Source organism: Hemibagrus wyckioides, linkage group LG03 (assembly GCF_019097595.1).
Source record: "Hemibagrus wyckioides isolate EC202008001 linkage group LG03, SWU_Hwy_1.0, whole genome shotgun sequence".
Lineage (NCBI taxonomy): Eukaryota > Metazoa > Chordata > Actinopteri > Siluriformes > Bagridae > Hemibagrus > Hemibagrus wyckioides.
This window is the reverse complement of record NC_080712.1, coordinates 4,084,988-4,104,375: the sequence shown is the minus strand read 5'-3', so window position 1 is coordinate 4,104,375 and position 19,388 is coordinate 4,084,988. Positions and strand designations below refer to the sequence as shown.

General features: G+C 38.9%; 1 protein-coding gene across 1 annotated transcript in view; it reads right to left on the bottom strand.

Annotated features, from left to right (window-relative positions):
• The window catches only part of vegfc (vascular endothelial growth factor c), a 57,883-nt gene extending 48,245 nt beyond the window's left edge, over nucleotides 1–9,638 (bottom strand). The window contains exon 1 of the mRNA XM_058386620.1: nucleotides 8,992–9,638. Coding sequence (XP_058242603.1) covers nucleotides 8,992–9,111 — 120 coding nt within the window. The 5' untranslated portion in view covers nucleotides 9,112–9,638. The remainder of the gene's footprint in view (nucleotides 1–8,991) is intronic.
• Nucleotides 9,639–19,388: the final 9,750 nt, after the last annotated feature.

Genomic DNA, 19,388 nt, shown 5'->3' with positions numbered 1-19,388 from the left:
TTCAGTCGCTGCTGTGTTCACACTGCATGATGGATCGGTGACAGGAGGTTTTACACTCCATGACTTCACAATAGGAAGAATCGGTGACAATTCTGTCTGAAACTGAGTTCCACAACTGAATGTACGTGAGAAATAGTAAGGAAATAACGCAAGATCACACGTGAGATCAGAGTTCTCGTGCAAGACTGGAAATGGTACACCGCGATCCAAATGGTCAGTGCGGGGAACAAGGAATGTGCGTTCTGCATAATTAAACAAATGAATAATTTTGCAGTGTGCTGCTGCTGATGCGGCTGGTCGAGAAAATATTTTTGCTTTATTTCTGTTTGATGCTTTTGTAAAGCTTATTTATTCTGATATATATATATATATATATATATATATATATATATATATTTAAGACATTTTTTTCTGATGTAAACCTATAAACTCCATTAAACAATAATATTGTGCTCCAACCGAAGTCGTGCTTGCTGATATTGTGGTCTATAACTCCTCCCCGAACTGACCACTGCCCTGTATCTTGCTCTCTCATTGGCTGTAGGTCATCGCCGAGGTATGTTTCAGTCAGACTGCACAACTTTGAGTCGCTGACAGGTCCAGATATTTAGCATGCCAAATATTTCATGAGAGTCGGTGACTCATCAGCGACTCGGTCAGATCGAGTTTTTGGTCATTCACACTGTGCGATTGTCACTCGTGTGCATGGGATCTGTTTTGCCTTCTATTTTGCAAAACTAGTCGGCGAATGAAAAGTCGTGCAGTGTGAACTCGGCATTAGATCCAGTTCTGACTTACATTATAGCAGGTATAAATGCCTGTTCACTCAGCACCCTGTCGTTCCAACAAAAAAAAACCCAGGTTGTTACTTATGAGAACCGTAACACGTAAACCCCTCAATCCTGAAGAGGACAGAAAACTAAAACTTACTGGAGACTCCTTCCATATGTAAGTCATAAAAAACTTCTTGTTAAACAAATGTAGAATCATCTGCTAGTATAAGAACGATAACTTATTTTTTAAAAAAGTGTGATTTGTAGCTGCACTATTGTCAGAGCTGCTGTCATAGGAAATGAATCAGCACCTTAAGACCAATCAGAGTTGAGAATTCAACAGCGCTAGGGCATGAAGTTAAGCTTTGAACGAAAACGAACGGGCTTGTCTTTATTCTGAAGGAATGTTTAGTGAGTCAGACTAAAGATTTTGGTTAAGGTTAGGGTTAGGATTAGGGTTTTCTGCCTGACACATTAAATTCTAAACTATAATATAAATTTAAGCTAAAAATTATAATAATAATTTAAAACAATACAAAGATAATGTATTTTAGATAATATTGCCATGATCAACCATTTTGGTCTTGGCCTTTATACATAATCTTTCAATTATTTCATAATTTAAATAAGTATATGATTACGATGTGAAATTAAATTTGATTTAATTAATCTAACCCTAACCCTAACTGGTTAGATCTGCGAAGAAATGATATTATACAGGAACAGCAATGTGGTTTTATCTTGCACAGGAAGCAATGAGGCTTTTTTCTTCCTCTTTCTCTGGCGCTATGGTAAAGATTTTCAAGTGAGATACAATTCCATTCTTTATTAGCAACAAAAACTACCACTTCAAGACAAGAAACAAAAATGTCTCAAGCCGCTAATTCTTTTCCTTTTGCTTTGGATTCTGTCTCGCCACGTAAACGTGACTTTGTAATAAATAAAAGATAAAGTGTGATGTGAATGGATAAGCGCAGAATAGCTCAAGGGTTTGACATGCATGTAGACCATGCCATGGACCAGACCTAACCATGTGGCTTGTATTTCCTCTGAAGTCTTCACTTCCTTTTGCTAAATATTGCATTAATGTCTGAAGGTTGTAAAGTTGTTACCGCTTACCGTGCTGCATGGCTAGGAGTAACGTGGCGTGTTAATGAGCTGTATGCACGTAATGAGGTGCAGGCCTTCGTTACAGTGTCATAAGCGCAGCATATATGCAGCACAAGACATGGGCTTCCCTAAACCTTTTGAATAAAAAAAAATGGTTTGAATTTTAATGAACTGTATCCTGGGTCTAAATCAAATCTTGCCTAAGTTCAAATTTTTTAATTAAATAAAATAAATAATAATTAATGAAATAAATAAATAATTTAAATGAATAAAAACAATAAAGAAACTGTTTTAAATTACTTTAAAATAAATAAATAATTTTAGAAATTAAGAATTTCTAAATAAAAAAGTAAAAGAAATAAAAATACATGTCTAAATAAAAGAATAACCATTTTAACATTTCTATAGAAGCTTCCACAGAGACTGCAAGCATCATCACTGAAAACCTTCACTATTCCATAATTATGGTTCATTACCGTGTTCATTTTGATTTGTTATCGTTTCTATAGTAACGACTCATTCGTACAGCTTTCCATGTTGGACAAGCTACATTAACATAAAAAACAAAACAAACAAAAAACGTGTAATTGTTGATATGGTGAAGTTTGCTGAAAGGCTGAGGGAGATTTGTTTATGGAAGGAGTCTCCAGTGTCAGTGTTTTATCACAGACTCTAGGTTTTAGTCTTCAGAGGGCTGTCATGACATGCTGCCTTATTAACTGCGAGAGAAAGAAAGAAGAGAGATTCTGGAAAGGGAACTATCGTTTATCGCTGCTAGAATGTAACATATAACAGGAATGAACTGTTTCCATGGCAACATTAAAGCGAAACAATAGACAGACAGGGGCATGTCACAGATCACGTTGATTTTTCACATTTGAGCGGTGAAAATTGATGGTTTATTTATTTATTTTTAGTTATTTTTAAGAACTCTGACTTTCATGGTGTGAAATCGTGGATGTTCATATTCCTACACCCTTCTCAGTGTTTTTCTTTTTGTTTTCTTCAGAAACAATAGAACGTTTGCAGTCACTCATATTATTTTATGTACCTTTATGATTATTTGTATATTGTTATTATATTATATATTGTACTGTACTGTATATGTACTGTACATTGTCCGTATATCTCATTTTAATGATTCATGTGACTCACTTTACTGATTTATTTGACTCATTTTACTGATTCATTTGACACACTTTACTGATTCATTTGACTCACTTTACTGATTCATTTGACTCATTTTACTGATTCGTTTGACTCACTTTACTCATTCATTTGACTCATTTTACTGATTTATTTGACTCACTTTTCTCATTCATTTGACTCACTTTACTGATTCATTTGACTCATGTTACTGATTTATTTGACTCACTTTACTGATTTATTTGACTCACTTTACTCATCCATTTGACTCACCTAATTGATTCATTTGACTCACATAACTGATTTATTTGGAAAAAAAGGACAAAATGGCAACAGACTAAAAATGTACTTATAGTGCTGTGAAAAAGTGTTTGAAATGATTCAGATCATCAAGCTAATTTTAATATTACACAATGAGTTGTGTGTAATGCTATTAAAAAACACATACAACTGCATTAAACTGCATACAAAATGCAGTTTTTAAATGATGATTTCATTTATTAAAGGAAAACAGCTGTCCAAACCTGCCTGGCCCTATGTAAAAAAGTAATTGCCCCTGAACCTAATGACTGGTTGTGCCAATTACTTGTTCACACAGGGCCAGGCAGGTTTGGACAGCTTTTTTCCATTAATATATGAAATCATCATTTTGTATTTACTTGAGTTATTTTGTGTAATTTAATTTAGTATATTTAATATTTAGTATATTTAATTGATGATCTCAGTCATTTAAGTGTGACAAAAAAAGGAAATACTTTTTCATAGCAGTGTGGTGAGTTTATCTACTGATTCCTGGCAATATACCTCTCCATTAATGTAACTGTAATGCACGCATTTTTTAATGTATTTACGGTAGGTGTGCTATTCCAGCATCATGTGGTGAACATCCCATAATATTACTGCTGAGAACTGGAATTATTGTAGCACCAAACCAAAGCTACTAATACAGATATTGTACAGACCTGACAGTGGGATTAAATCCAGAGACTGTAGCAAAGAATCAGCAGCACTGAAATACGACAAGACTGGCGAGGTAAAAACAAAACTAGTGCGTGCCAAAACAGGAAAAGGCCAAAACATAAAAGAAGTAAAATCATGTGGTATAATAACACAGCTTGTGCAATGAATTGATATCTTTATCCAAATAGTCATCCAAGTGTTAAGTATGATGCTTATTCAAGTATAAAAGACTTCATCCAAAGGTAAAATTAAAAAATAAATAAATACAAATCTCATGAACGTGTCTGGAACAATATAAGAACCTTCAGGCTTCTTTAAAATCTTTAAACATGATATTCCTTTAGGGAGGAGAGAAAGAAACTTCAGTTCTGCACAACACCTTAACTTCGGCGAGGAGGATTTCTTTTCAACCCTTTTCAACTCTGCCAAGGAAACGCAGCAATAGAGCCAGATAATAGAGCTGGAGTTTAGCCAAACCTGCTTCTGCTAGGATTATACACAACACAGTGACAAAGTCAGACTTTAGAGCTGGGAATTTAAACTCTCCAGATGGTGCGAGAGTGAGAGAGAGCAAGAAAAAAAAAAACCACCCGGTCTTTTACAGTTAACGAGTGCAAATATAATTCAATTTGCTCTTTTTATTGCTCCCATTTTACAGGCAAGCAACGTGCTTGGAAAGGAAATATTAACATCTTCACTACGGCTGTAGAGTTTCAGACAGACGTCAGCTCCGAGGATACAGTAACACTTGTTTATTCAGTCACGTGAAATCCGAAACCTCGTTCAAAGAGTTCGAAACACTTAAATCGTTCCCAAGCGTCATGAATATCGTGAGCTGGGAAATGTGACGATTGTAATATAATATAAAAATGAAGAAAAATCATGAATTATGAGACAGTGAAGGTAATGCGTTACACACATACTGTATATATATGTTAATGAGCTTAAAAACCAAACGGGAGTCCAAACATCTGGAGCAACGATGAACAAATGACAAATCTGGTCAAATTCGACAGAACTTGATGATTTCAAGGTCGTGAGAGTAGAGAGATGTTAAAGGAAGACAGCTTGAACGCATTTATTAACGCGTACACGTTTACTATTACTGTACAAACAGACATATAAACCCTCAGTCATCAGTCATGAGGAAGAGTCATTTTGGTTGATGGAGTTGTGATTAAAGCAACCCAAAACCTCGCACTAATTTTTTACGGGTCTAAACTTTACGCACCAGTTGGTTCAGACTTTGTAGCCATGAAATGAAACATCACAGATTTTAAAGAGAAATCGATCATTACTACATCCTTGGAGTTCATGAGGATCGTGAAAAAAAAGCAGCTTGTTTCGCTGCCAGGCCGCCAGTCTGGCTGCAGTTTCCGTCGCTTACAGGAGAATAAATTTCACAACATACAAAATTGCTCATAGACGCAATACCCTTGGAAATACCACCACGTTGCCCAATCCTGAAGGACAGCAGAGGCACGGAGTCCCAGAGGGGTCTAGGCCTCACGCTCAGTGACGTGAAGGTGCAGAACAGTGGATCTGATACGATGGCTGGATATCAGAACGGAGATAAAAATATAATCCCTTCCACCTGTGAGAAAACAGTCGCTCTTCCTGGGTGGTGTATACACTCATGCGTCTCTTGGTCTGCTAAACCACACACACACACAAAGGAAAAGAAGGGGATCCCAAAGAACCCCCTTGAACAGCCCCAGGCCACCATAAAAGCCACTGTTTTTAATATAACTGAGGCATTCTGGGGTACCGAGGTCTCTTCTTCCATATGTTCTTCCATAAGAACTCTAATTCTTATATAAAACCTAAACCTATAAAACACTATACAAGCTGTTATATAAAACATTACAACCAGAGACATGGCAGCTTGTTTCTAGAGCTAGTTAGTGCTCCTCAGCCTCACCAATTATCCACCAAACAGAGGAACATGTCACTGGATTGTCATGTCCAGTGTTATAGTCCAAGGAAGCCAAGCAAACAAAGACTGATAAAAAGAAGACAAATTGTCCAGAGTGGTTGGGGCAACAGTGCAATAATCTAGGGTTAATATTCCTGCCCAAGTGTAGGAGGAGCTACAGTTTGGACAGAATTTTCCTTGATTATAATTTTCACGAGGACACCGGTGTCTCATGCGGTTCCTCCACACTTTGTGTGCTTAGTATGGATTGTGAGGCAGGTTCTAACTTCCAAATCAGACACACAGAGTGTGGAGGAACCTCATGAGTCCTTCTGGAAAAGGGTGGTGGGGATTCCAGGGATTATCCCAGGAGGAAATGGCATGAGTCTCATGAGACACACCATGGATGGGACATCAGTCCATGTGAGTGCACCATGCAGACAATCTCCAACAGTGGGAATAAAAACAGGACATGGACATGCTGAGAACAAGTAATTGAAGCTCAAGATCAAACCCTGGAGCTGAGAGACAGCAGAGCTTCCCACTGAGCCACCATGCCCTCCCTAGAGTGGACATTTTTATCCCAAATAACTTCCTGCTTGAAGGCCCTGATTAAGTCCTGCTGTTATCAGGTGCTAGTAAAAAATCTCTTTGCACTCAAGCAGGAAAGAGCGAGAAGTCATCCAAGTCCAGTGGTGATGTAACAATTCTAACAACCACCAGATTAGAAGTTTAACAGGAATGTTCTCAAATCCATTACTAACCTTTTCAACAAGCTGTCCCCGATTTATCCATGACTCTGTGGAGAATTAGCCTACAGCTGTACAACTGATACAGCTGTTGATATCCGAGAAGAGGCTTTTCATCAGCTTAGCGAGTGACATACACATCATACCCGGCTATTGAAGACGACAGAAATACGGATGCACCGACGACGAGTTAACGCCTAGAGAGACCTAACAGACTTGCTGATCTTTCCCTCACGCTTTTCACGGCCACATGTGCAATTATAGAACAATTCCTCACCTCCGTGGCACCGGTACAAGACAAATATGCCCCATATGGATTTCAAATAAACCATTAGCAAATAGCAAGCCCTTTTATTTTCATACTATTTTGCTCCCATGCTCCTTGGATTCCTGCTAAATGATTCTTAATAAGCTTTGAATTTTACATCCACACCAGGGATTTAAAGGAAAGCTAAGAAAACAAGAGTACAGGTCTAATTTTGGGCGATCGTGATTACCCAGGAAGCGCACATTTACTTATGGACGTATGGGAAGGGATTCAAGAAGCTGTCAGGATATATGTTATTTATTTATTTATTTATTTATTTTTTTTTTTACAGCGGCATATGGGATCGTTTATGCACTTTACACTAAAAAGTGGTGTTGTGTTTAAAAATTAAGCAACATTTAGCCATGTCACATGATACACACTGGCGGGAAAAAAGGGCACCTAGCTGTAATTTGTGGTCAGGAAAAATGTACCTAACTATATTTTTTTATACCTGACTGTACTTTTCTGGCAAAAGGGCACTAATCTGTACTTTGTTTGCTTAAGTGCTAGAGTAGAGTTTGTCCTTTGAACTCTAAAACTCAGGAGTAGAGGATTTATCGTGGCAGAACAGCAGGGTCTAAACATCCGAATTAATAAATCAGGCTTAAAATAACCAATCAGAAGCTTTTATCTTTATCATGGTGACATCTTTAACACACACTAATGTCACTTTATTACTATCACTATTATTACTAAATTCTTGGCCCTTGTATCTGATCTGACAACATCATTCTTCTCAGAGAACAACAATCAATCAATCAATCTATCTATATATCTATATATATGCACCTATCTATCTATCTATCTATCTATCTATCTATCTATCTATCTATCTATCTATCTATCTATCTGTCTGTCTGTCTGTCTGTCTGTCTGTCTATCTATCTATCTATCTATCTATCTATCTATCTATCTATCTATCTATCCATCTATCTATCCATCCATCCAATTTTTTTTCTTTCTTTCTTTCTTTCTTTCTTTCTTTCTTTCTATCTATCTTTTGTTTAAAGCTAATGTGTTAATAGATTTTGGTCTTGAAGGTGCTGATTTGTCACTTCATACCCCCTGTCAGTGTACAGTATGATATGATGAGATGATATCGATACTGTGATTAATTACGTCACAATAAGCTTCTATTAAATATCATCAGTTTGATGTTACATCATCTTTAAAAGAGTTAATAGAATAATAATAATTAATAATTATTAATATTGTTAATTGTTAATAATCCCCTCTATGCTTTAATGCAGCACTTATAATACAGTTTGGAAAAGCAGTTGGTTAGAAGAAGACTTTATTTCGTCATGTAGACATTATAGCACAGTGAAATTCTTTTTTTGGATATCCCAGCTTTGAAAGTTGTGGTCAGTGCGCAGGGTCAGTGCAGTCAGACATGAAGCACCCCTGGAACTGGGAGGGTTAAGCTGCCTAAGAGTGGCAGCTTGGTGGTGCTGGGGCACACATGTTACATGATATTGTGATACATATCGTGTATCGTACAAATGTTGTCATATTGCCCAGCCCTAACATTTCACGTGCTTCACTTGCTTAATGTTTTTCATCTGAAAAAAAATCCACCAGTAGCCAGTTAAACTTAGCCAGTTAGATGTTTTTCATGGTCAAATGGCCACGTGTTTGAGATTATCTGTCATTTTGTATAATCTGCTTCCCTCCTGCCCTCACACACACACACACACAGTGACCCAGTAACACCTGCCCCAGACTCCACTCCTCCATTCCTCTGATTCATTCACTTGCTCTCTAATCTCCCATCCATGTTCCCCTGCATGTTCTCACACTAATTCCACCCCCCCTGCTGTGTTAAGAACTTCTGACCAAGTCCAACAACACCATGTGAAGAACATTCCTGGTCAGACTTTCACTTTCTTACCTCTACTTGACATCAAACTGACATTACTACGAAGTTCTTGAACCTCAGACACCACTTTCTGCACATCTACGTTACATGTTTTGTGTTCTTTTCTTTTCTTTGAAGTATTACATGATTGTATTATGTTCCGTGCTTACCATGCCATCATCTCCTTCCTCCTGCTCATAATCATAGTACTCGTGGCTTGATTGGAAAGCGAGGTTCGCGTAGAGCAGCGCCGAAAATGCAAACCACACTGATATTCCAAGAAAGTGCATCGTAAATCTCCCCCGAAAATATCCGATCTGATCCGATCCGATCTGATCTGAAGCTCTTGTCCGTCCTCTCTCCTTCTCTTTCTCTCTCTCTCTGGTTTCTTGGATGTTCAGTAGTTCAGGGTTCAGAGAAGTGCAAAAAAAGTAATCCGAAAATTTCTTCTCACAAAGACCTTGAGGACATATTCTGGTGATGCTGCTGCTGTTGCTGCTGATGATGATGACGATGATGAGGATGATGATGGAGATGATGATGATGATGATGCGTGAAATGTCTCTTTGCACCAGCACAGAAACGTTGGCCGGTTGCTCCTCGCGCGCTCGGCTTTATGACGAAGCTCAGTCTCCGCGTCTCAGTGACCGCATGGCATCACGTTTAACTCGCCGTTATTTTTGTTTTCCTCTCCACTCTTTCCTTTATCCACGGTGTCCTCTCACTGTCCCGCGGCTTCTGCTCGTCTTTCTTTATTCCTCTCTTTTGCCTTCCGCTCTTCCCTCCTCCTTTCCCGCGACTGATGCACTGCACGGCGCTTCACGGAGAGAAATAGGAGCCGAGGCACGCGCCCCCCTCCCACCCCGCCTCCTGTGCGCGCGACCACCCACCAACTTTTATAGACTTATTTATATACTACACCATCACTATGTGTACGTCTATATCTATATATCTATAAGCATAATGCGTCTATATGTCTATAATATGCAGGTTTGAGTAAATCGGATAATAAAACTTGAGGAGTGAAAGTCGAAACTGATCTCAGTGCGCTTTTACAGTGAACGCTGGTGGGAATGAACACTACCGCGGACACTTTATTTCAGGGGAAGGTAATTAATGCAAGCCCGAAAAGTCGCTTGAGTCGGTGACGTCACCGGCGATTTGCATATTAATAGAGGTGACGTGACAATTTGCATATCCAAACGCTGCTTGAAGGAATGAGGTTCTAAAGACACGCCTTGGGGAAACAGAGTACTTCACCGCATACTGTGAAGTACAGAATAATATTTCTACACAATTCTACTCTCTTCTATTCTTTCCTATCCGATTTTATTTATATTTTCTCACTTCCTTATCTGATAAAACAAATTTATTATGATAAAACAGGTTAGTCCATTCTATATTCTTATAAAACATGCTCTATTCTATTCTATTCTATTCTATTCTATTCTATTCTATTCTATTCTATTCTATTCTAATAAAACCTATTCTGTTCTGATAAACTCTATTCTGTCTGTTGTATATTGTGATAAATCTGCATTATATTCCATTCTGATAACACCCATCCTATTCTGTGATATTCTATAATAAAGTTTTAGGAACAGCAGTGATCAGTGATTGGTCATTGGGACCATTAGTGATCAGTGATAGGTCACTGGGATACAGTAGTTATTAGTGGTAGGTCATTAGGAACAGTGGTGTTAGGTCATTCGAAGCAGTAGTGATCAGTGATTGGTCAGTGGGAACATAAGTGATCACTGAACACTTGTCATTGGGAACAGTTGTGATAGGTCATTGGGAACAGTTGTGATTGGTCATTGGGGACAGTAGTGATCAGGGATAGGTCATTGGGAACCAGGGATAATTGGTCAATAGGAACAGTAGTGATTGGTCATTGGGAACAATAGTGACAGGTCATTGGGAACAGTAGTGATTGGTCATTGGGAACAATAGTGACAGGTCATTGGGAACAGTAGTGATTGGTCATTGGGAACAGTAGTGATAGGTCACTGGGAACAATAGTGACAGGTTATTGGGAACAGTACTGATTGGTCATTGGGAACAGTAGTGATAGGTCATTAGTAACAGTAGTGATCAGTGACAGGTCATTGGGAACCAGGGATAATTGGTCAATAGGAACAGTAGTGATAGGTCATTGGGAACAATAGTGACAGGTCATTGGGAACAGTAGTGATCAGTGATTGGTCATTGGGAACAGTAGTGATCAGTGATTGGTCATTGGGAACAGTAGTGATCAGTGATTGGTCATTGGGAACCAGGGATAATTGGTCAATAGGAACAGTAGTGATAGGTCATTGGGAACAGTACTGATTGGTCATTGGGAACAGTAGTGATAGGTCATTAGTAACAGCAGTGATCAGTGATTGGTCATTGGGAACAGTAGTGATCAGTGATTGGTCATTGGGAACAGTAGTGATCAGTGATTGGTCACTGGGAACAATGTGATTATCACATTAATTTGGCCACAGAAAGCTTCCTACAGTGAGTAGAGAGAGGGAAAAGTGGAGTGATGTAATAGACACATGAATGCATGCATGAAACATCCACTTTGTGTGAAACATAAGATATTAAACACCTGATGCAGTTGGATAAAGAAATTTTTAAGATCTTAGAAGTAAAATACTGACATCAACTATATATAATCCATATCCATGTAAAATCCATCAGGTTACTCAGTAAGTAGAGTGAGAAATGTGTTAATTTTCCCCACTCACTCACACACACAGTTCCTCTGAACATGCCTGACTGTACCCCCTGATGACAGGAGTGTGTGATGTATGCCTGGTGTGGAGTGGTGCTCTCAGATTAGCGGCTAAATAATTGGTTTGGAGCGTTGTTTCCCGACAGGAGAGCTCTCAGCACTCACAGCTCGGCTCTCGTTATTCAGTGGAATGTAGCTGAGGGATTTTTTTTTTAACACACTCATTCTCTTAGCCGTTTCAGGCTCTTAGTCCAGTGATTAATGTGACAACTGGCATGAGTACGAGTCCAGCCATGAAGTGCCAACCTCTTTCTACTCGGATTAATCACCTAAGAGGGCAGGAGAGCAATTGGGCAATTCACCTGCTCCTACTCCTTCTACACACAGTGATCTCTCAAAAGGGCACTAAGAAGATTTCACAATTAAACTAACACTAATCCTTTGTTTTTGTTTTGGTTTGTTTACAACATGTAACATTCATTTCAGTAGAGGAATCAAATTTAAATAAAAGGTCAATTATTCTAGCTTTTCATTTCTAACTGGCACTTCCAAATCAAATGTTTTCCACCTAGGGTAATATCATGATCATGATTCATGATAATATCACAATGCTTTTACAGTGTCAGATTCAGCCTCACTTACATCAGCTGCCAGATCAGTAAATATAAATCTTACTGACCACTCAGCTCAAGAGTGAAGGGTCAGCCTAAAGAGAGTGATGTTATTGAGTTTACAAAGGGCCTGGAATTTAATATACATCTCTGACCAAACAACAAACAGATTAACAATACACATTATATGGCTGGACAAAAGTATGTGCACCCCGGACCAGCACACTAGTGTTTATTAAACACGTTATTCCAGATAAATTCTCTGTTTGCTGTTACAATTAGCTCTATTCTTCTTTTCTGTGAAGGTTTTCCATTAGAAGTTGGATTGTGGCTGTGGGGATTTGTGTTCATTCAGCTACAAGAGCATTAGTGAGATCAGACTCAGTCTCAGAGTCAGGGCTCTATTCAGGACACTCAGGTTCTTCTACTCCAATCTGAATCTCCACACCATGTCTTCATGGAGCTCAGGGGTTTTGTGCACAGGGGGATCGTCATGCTGGAGCAGGGTTTGGGAATTTCAGTGAAGCTGTGATACAGCAAACAGAGACTTTCTGTGACAACAGTTTGGGAAAGAACCACATATGTTAAGGGTGCACACAGGGTGCCAGGTCCGAATGGTGAATTTCAAATTGTTTGGAGAAGGCCTTATAACATTTTTTATATTGATGAGCAGCACATCTCTGAGGTTTATTCTACTTGGCATGATGTAGACAAACACCTGCATGCTCTAGAACACCACAAGTTCTGCTTTTATAAAGGGAGTCTTCAGGATTAACTTTTGTGCAGTTCCTTTCTAATACCTGGCTGCTCGTTACCCTCTTTATGAGTGTAGAACTAGGAATTGTACATATTTTTCCCAGTTGGAATGTTGGATTAATTTTTAGGAACTAATAACTACATCCTGAAATATGTTCCTGTTTTTATTTTCCTGTAAGCCGATAACGGGATTTCGGGAAGTTTGTCGAGGTCAGTAACATTTCAAAACAAAAGGACAGGTAGAAGATGAATTTCAAGTATTTAATCCCCATAATGTACAGACTCCTTTGCTCCATGTCACAGTCCCACAACTTGAAATAAACGAAACCATCCACGGACTTCTCCATGTGCCGTTAAACATAAGCACTCAAGTCTCGAAGGAAGAGTCCATCCTGTAGGAATTTATGAGGGTTCCTCATGGCCTGCTGACCCAAGCACTGCTCCTCTGTGTGTGTGTGTGTGTGTGTGTGTTTGTGTGTTCAGCTTGTTCCCACATGGGGGGTGATTGCTCCTGCCGGAACTGGGGAACAATGTCGAGAGTGAAGCAATGCATTGGCAAGCACTGGTCCAAGTAAAGCTGGAATTAGTCGCATCCCTTTCGCTTCAGATAGCAGCCTCACTGAAGAGACAGAGAGAGATGGAGATATGATGGGAATTTCAAATAAAAATTTATAAAAATTCATAATAGAAAACAACAGGACAAGGTTGATTTCATTCCTATGTTGCTATTTTGTACTTTCAAATACATTTATATATGTAGATTATTTCATTTATATTTCATTTATATTTGTTTTTCTTGTAATCTGAAGCAGTCTCTGGTCAAAGAATTTCCATCGGGATTAATAAAGTTCTTATTTCTTGATTGAATTTTTGTGTGGAATAAAATCAGTGTGTAAAATCAAAAGTTTTACAAAAAAACGTTTATGCATGGTTTATTGTTTAATGTTTTTAATATTATTTAATATTATTTTATGTTACAGGATTGGACAGTGGAGTTTTTATCTATGTGTGTTATCTAGGGTTATAAAGATAATTTATTAACTTAGAAAGGTAAAAAAAAGATGTTATAGCTGCTATACAGAGTGTGTTATTCCTCACATGCTGTATATACATATTAAACTGATTTATTTCAGAATCCCAGTGTAAGAATCCTGGTCTATAGGACAGTTTCGGGTTGCAAATTCTTCCCGACCCTTCTCATATATTAAGTTATTAATGGTTAAGTTAATACAGAGGAGCAGTTTAGTGCTTACTATATCAGCTGATATGAAGCACACTGAATAGATTTGATTTACGGTCGGATAAAATGTCCCTGAAGTGTGATTTGGATTGGTATTTTTTTAAAGATATATAAAATAAAAACGTTTTTTTGTCATGTACTTTAATACTTAATGTTGACACATGATCTTCAGAAACTTTTGCCTCGTCTTCATTGATATGAAATCGGTTCAAGTCCCTGAGCAGTTTGCGCAAGCGCCGTATTGCAGTCCAGAATTTCTTGGCATCCTGTTGAGTTTTGTGTGTTCGATACGTGTCATTAGCGTGTTTGTGTCGTCTGGATATGAGGCAGGTGTGTAGCTTCACATAAATCTGACTCAAACAGCTTTTTTTCAGTGTGGAAACTAGAGAAGGAACATTCCTCTTTAATCTGGAGTATCTCTGTAGGCTAGAACTCTTCCCGAACCCGTCTGTGCTATGAGATGAGTGTGAGAAGTGTAGTCTGCAGCGCCACAGCCGGCACGTCACATCCCACTTTTACAGCGTTTAATGGTGGAAACATGGTGAGCTCGAGATAACATACTTTTAGCACTCCTTTGTTTCAGCACTGACACTCAGGCACAATTAACTGACCAGAAAGAAAAAGGTGCAAATAGCTCTCAAGTGCTAATCTCAGAGAGTGTGTGTGTGCATGTGTGTGTGTGTGTGTGTGTGTGGAAAAAGCTGCATAGTAAAGATTGGCTATGACTGTTGCACCGAAAACATCTCCTTTGTTTCTATCAAATATTTTAATATCTATTTAAAAGAAAATATTCATCTGACAAAAAGAAAGCTGGACATTTGTACAAAAACTGCATAGAATTTTTAATCAACCTCCTGAGACACTAAGATTGTTTTCTAATTTTGTGAAGCTTCTAGTGCAGTGGGTGGGTAGCACTGGGGCAATAAGCTCCAGGGTCAACCCCGGACTCGGCTTGCGGTCGGTGTAGAGTTTCACCTGTTCTCCAGGTCCATGTGGGTATCCTTACTGGGTATTCTGGTTTCCCCTAACCTCCTGGAAACATGTCAGTGGGTGGATCAGTGATGATACATGATGCAGTTGTGCATACAATGAGACAGATGAACCAAATTGAACCGAATGCCATTTAAGTTGTGCGTTCATCCGGGAGCCGTTCAAAACTTGTTAGCGTCAGTGGAAAGCCAAGCAAAGTGAGTTTACAGATTTTACAAACTTTTTTCAGTCAGTGAAAGCTGTTTGGAAAGAGTCACAATACCAACATTGCCTTCATCATGGGTTCAAAAGCTAGGTGATTTCCCAGGCTTTTTTTTGTTGACAGATTGGTGGCGTGGGCGGTCTGTTCTATTTTTAGCCCCAGCTTGGTGGCACGACTTCCTGTGAGGAGCCTTGACATGGAATGCTTGGGTTGGGTCAGTTCTTTGTAAGCAGCTGTACAGTTTACATACGCTTCTTATCAGCAATATTGGTCATATTTTTCAGTGGCTGGAACGAATTAAATGCATTTATATTCGAACTCGCCTCCAGAACAAATTAAATTTGTATATCAATGCTCCACTGCAGATTTATATCATATAGATTTATCATAGAGATTATAAAGTTTTTTCCAAGATTAATTGTCAGTGTGTTGACTAATAAATTGAAAATCACCAGACTGAAACCTAAAGCAGTTTGAAGAAGAGAATCTGCTCAGTGTGAGAAATATTGACACGATCACCAACATCGCTGACTCTTTTGTAGCTCCCAGACGTAAGGAAAGTGCAATTTAAGCGAGCAGCTCTGTTTGATGTGCGGTTCACCACTTCATCAAATATGTCAAAAAGGTTGCATGGGAGGTCACAGCATTCTGAGGCATTTGACCCTCGTGCCATTGACGTATTTGCCCATCAAATTACTCTCACCGAGCGGGTTTCTAATGTGTGTGTGACAGCTGACGCGACCCATACCCTACTTCCTACCCAGACACACACACAGAAGCAAACGATGAGGAACGAGCGAGACCGAGAGTGAAAGAGAGCGTGTCACTCCACCTCTGGCCTGCTTTCATTCGTATGGAAATCAGTCCTGGGAAGTTTACGTTTAAGCTGCTGAATGGGGATTAGCATGACTCCCCCTCTCCGTTAAACACAGCAATTACAGAGCATCCATCTCCTTCAGTCTGACAGCCTGAGTAAATATATACCGTCTGAACAAAATCACAAGCAAATTCAAACACCTCGGCTAAGATTTCTGGCGTACACTTTCAGCCATCACACCCCCTCTCCCTTCCACAGATTTGCTCTTGGCTGAGGATTTTCGACACAACTTGGCTGACACTTCAGTAAAAGTCATTGGGCGATGTATATGACGTAAAAATGGTTTAATTCACTTCATGATGTATGGCTAGAAAAATAAGTGGTGTATTGTGAAGGAATAAAGAGCACAGAGCTACAGCTATGCAGCGTAATAGTGTAATGAAATTCCAGGTCATGGGCCTTGAGCCCAGGGGGCATCAGACTGCAGAGCTACTCTGTGGTTTCATGTTTATACAGTGCCAGGATAAGGAAGGAGATACAAAGCCACAGACAGCTTGTTTGACACAGGCTGATTGATAATTACATTTATCTGGACAATTTAAAGACCCCTAATTGAAACCTGTTCAAGAACGCCATAGGGTTTGGCTTTTATAGTGCTTTTCACAATCGTCTCAAGAGCAGCAAGCAAGCCAAGGGTCACACTTGGTCTGTCATGATTCTGGGCTTGTTTTGGGGAGTGGGCTTTCACAACTAGATTAATTAGGTGATTCTATATATGTATTACATTTGTTGGCAACAACAGTTCATCCATGTCCTGTTTTTTCATTATTTCCTCAACCCTTAAGCAGTAAAGAACTGCACATTTTAGATGCAAAGCATGTCATCAGACAGGAATACCCAAGGAAACAATCTAGGATAAGAAGATATTTAGCTATCCAGCCTGGCACAAGGATTGGCTCTAGTCTTGGGAAAGTCCATTCCGTCTTCTTAGTTGAAAATACAACACTTTCCACACCGTCTCAAAATTTAAAACAGGACATAACATAACAAGTTGAACCAATCCTGTTACTTGGCATGCAGCACTGAGTACGGACCACTCCAGGGCTTGGTTGAAGACATGCCCTGGTTTGAAAAAAGCTTTCACAGTTCACCAAATGTGTGGAACTATCAGTTCAGATGGCCATGTTCCAAGAAGGAAACAATGAAGATTTAGTCAGCAGAACCTATTCCTGTATGGGTCTTAGGACTGTAGAAGAAGGATTTGAAAAGGGAGCAGAATCTCCACATCCTTAGATCGAGAGCAGGAGTTCTGTTTCTAGATGGTAGAAGCAGAGGATATAAACATAAACTTTTAAAATTCAGTAAGGAAGCAAAGGCTTGTGGGCCACAAAATGGTGTAAGTAAGCTTAAAATGAAAACAGGAGCTCTTAAACCCGATGATGAAACTTTGGGTATCTGGATTTTAGGTTCTGGATTGGAGCCTGGAGCCTTTAGGTCTTAGAGTGGCACATTTTGATCTGTATATGAACAAGAACACATTGTTGTTGAGATCCCAGAAGGAGACTTGTGAGCTTCATTGTAGGAGATGGATTTGAATAGGTCATAAAACCTCAAGATGGAATCAGAAGTAGGATATAAACAGGAGCAGGAACTTTAAGACCTCAGGATCAAGGAAAAGGTCTGTGGATCTTAGGAGTGCAGGAGTGAGTTCTAGATTAGAACAGGAGCTTGGAGATGTGAAGTTTAGGAGGGCAGTTCTAGAATGTAACAGAAGATTCTAGATCTTAGGATGGGATCTGCAGCCTATTTATCAGGGGCAACAGAAGTAAGATCAGGCTTGGATGGAAGAAAACATCTGTAGGCCTCAAGATGGTAGGAGTCAGACCTGCCTTTTGCTTTTTTTCTCATTTTTTTATTAAGAGACCTCAAAAAGGCTAAATGACTGATGCATTGATTTATTAATCAGTTTAGTTATTCTCAAGTTCTTCTTTCACAAATGGAAATTAAATAATTTATGTCTTTCCCCCCTTTTATGCAATATTTATCAGTATTGGCCTAGAAATACTAAAGGTGTAAAATGTTTGGGCTTGAATTTTATTTTTTATGTGTCTTTTAATGTCCATTTATTGTTATTTACTTCTAAGTCCTTGCTCTGGCTGTTGCCCTGTAAGTGATTGCAAAATACTTCTTGTGTGCAATTAGAACTAATCCTCAGCTATGGTGAGCAATAACCAAACTTGAACCAAACTCATAAGCAGTAAACAGTTTGAGGAAACAGAGACCACGCTGCCAGTAATTTACCTATTTGCCTTTCCAAACCCGGCTCTTCGTCTTCCTTAGAATAACAACAGCTTAATTGTCTGCAGATGATTTCCATTTCCAATCAATTCAGCTTCGGCTCACTCAGCTAGCAGGACTTGAGTAGTCTGTACTGCACGGCAGAACCAAGGCCACACTGTAACTCGAGTTTTCTCAGCTCCAGGGGTCTCATTCATCAAAGTGCCGCAGAACACCTATTTCTGTGAATAAGGACCACCAATACATGTTAGAGCTTTGGCACTTTTTCATACAGTAGAAGTTCATAAAACTCATAAATACGGAATTCTCCAGTTCTTGAACATGACCACACACACGTCCAATAAGACACGCTTCTAAATGACCAAATATGGTAATGACTTTTCTATAAAAGGCCTGGTAGCCCTGAGCTACAACTTCCCCTGATTGGAAATCTGCTTGTTGTAGAGACTTTAGAGCATGATGAAAGATGTAAGAAGATAAAAATCATTGCTAATAAAGTACAGCAAAAGAAAAAAAAAGTTTCATTAGAGACATTTTAGAGTGGCTTAAATAAAGGCCACTTTATTCAATTCAATTTTATTTGTATAGCACTTTTAACAAAGGATATATAATATAATAAAACAAAAGATTAATACTGAACTTATATTTAAATGTATTTGTATTAATTCCTAATGAGCAAGCCTGAGGCGACTTTGGCAAGGAAAGGCTCCCTTAGATGGTAAGAGGAAGAAACCTTGAGAGGAACCAGACTCAAAAGGGAAGCTCATCCTCATCTGGGTGACACCAGAGAGTGTGAATTGTTATAAACACTGGAGAGTGTGATTATGAATAATGTCCTTTCTACAAGTCATATACAGTCAGTTGGAGCAACTCATAAGCTCATAAACTCACAGCTCAACATCTGAGTTCATTATACATTTAACACCAACTC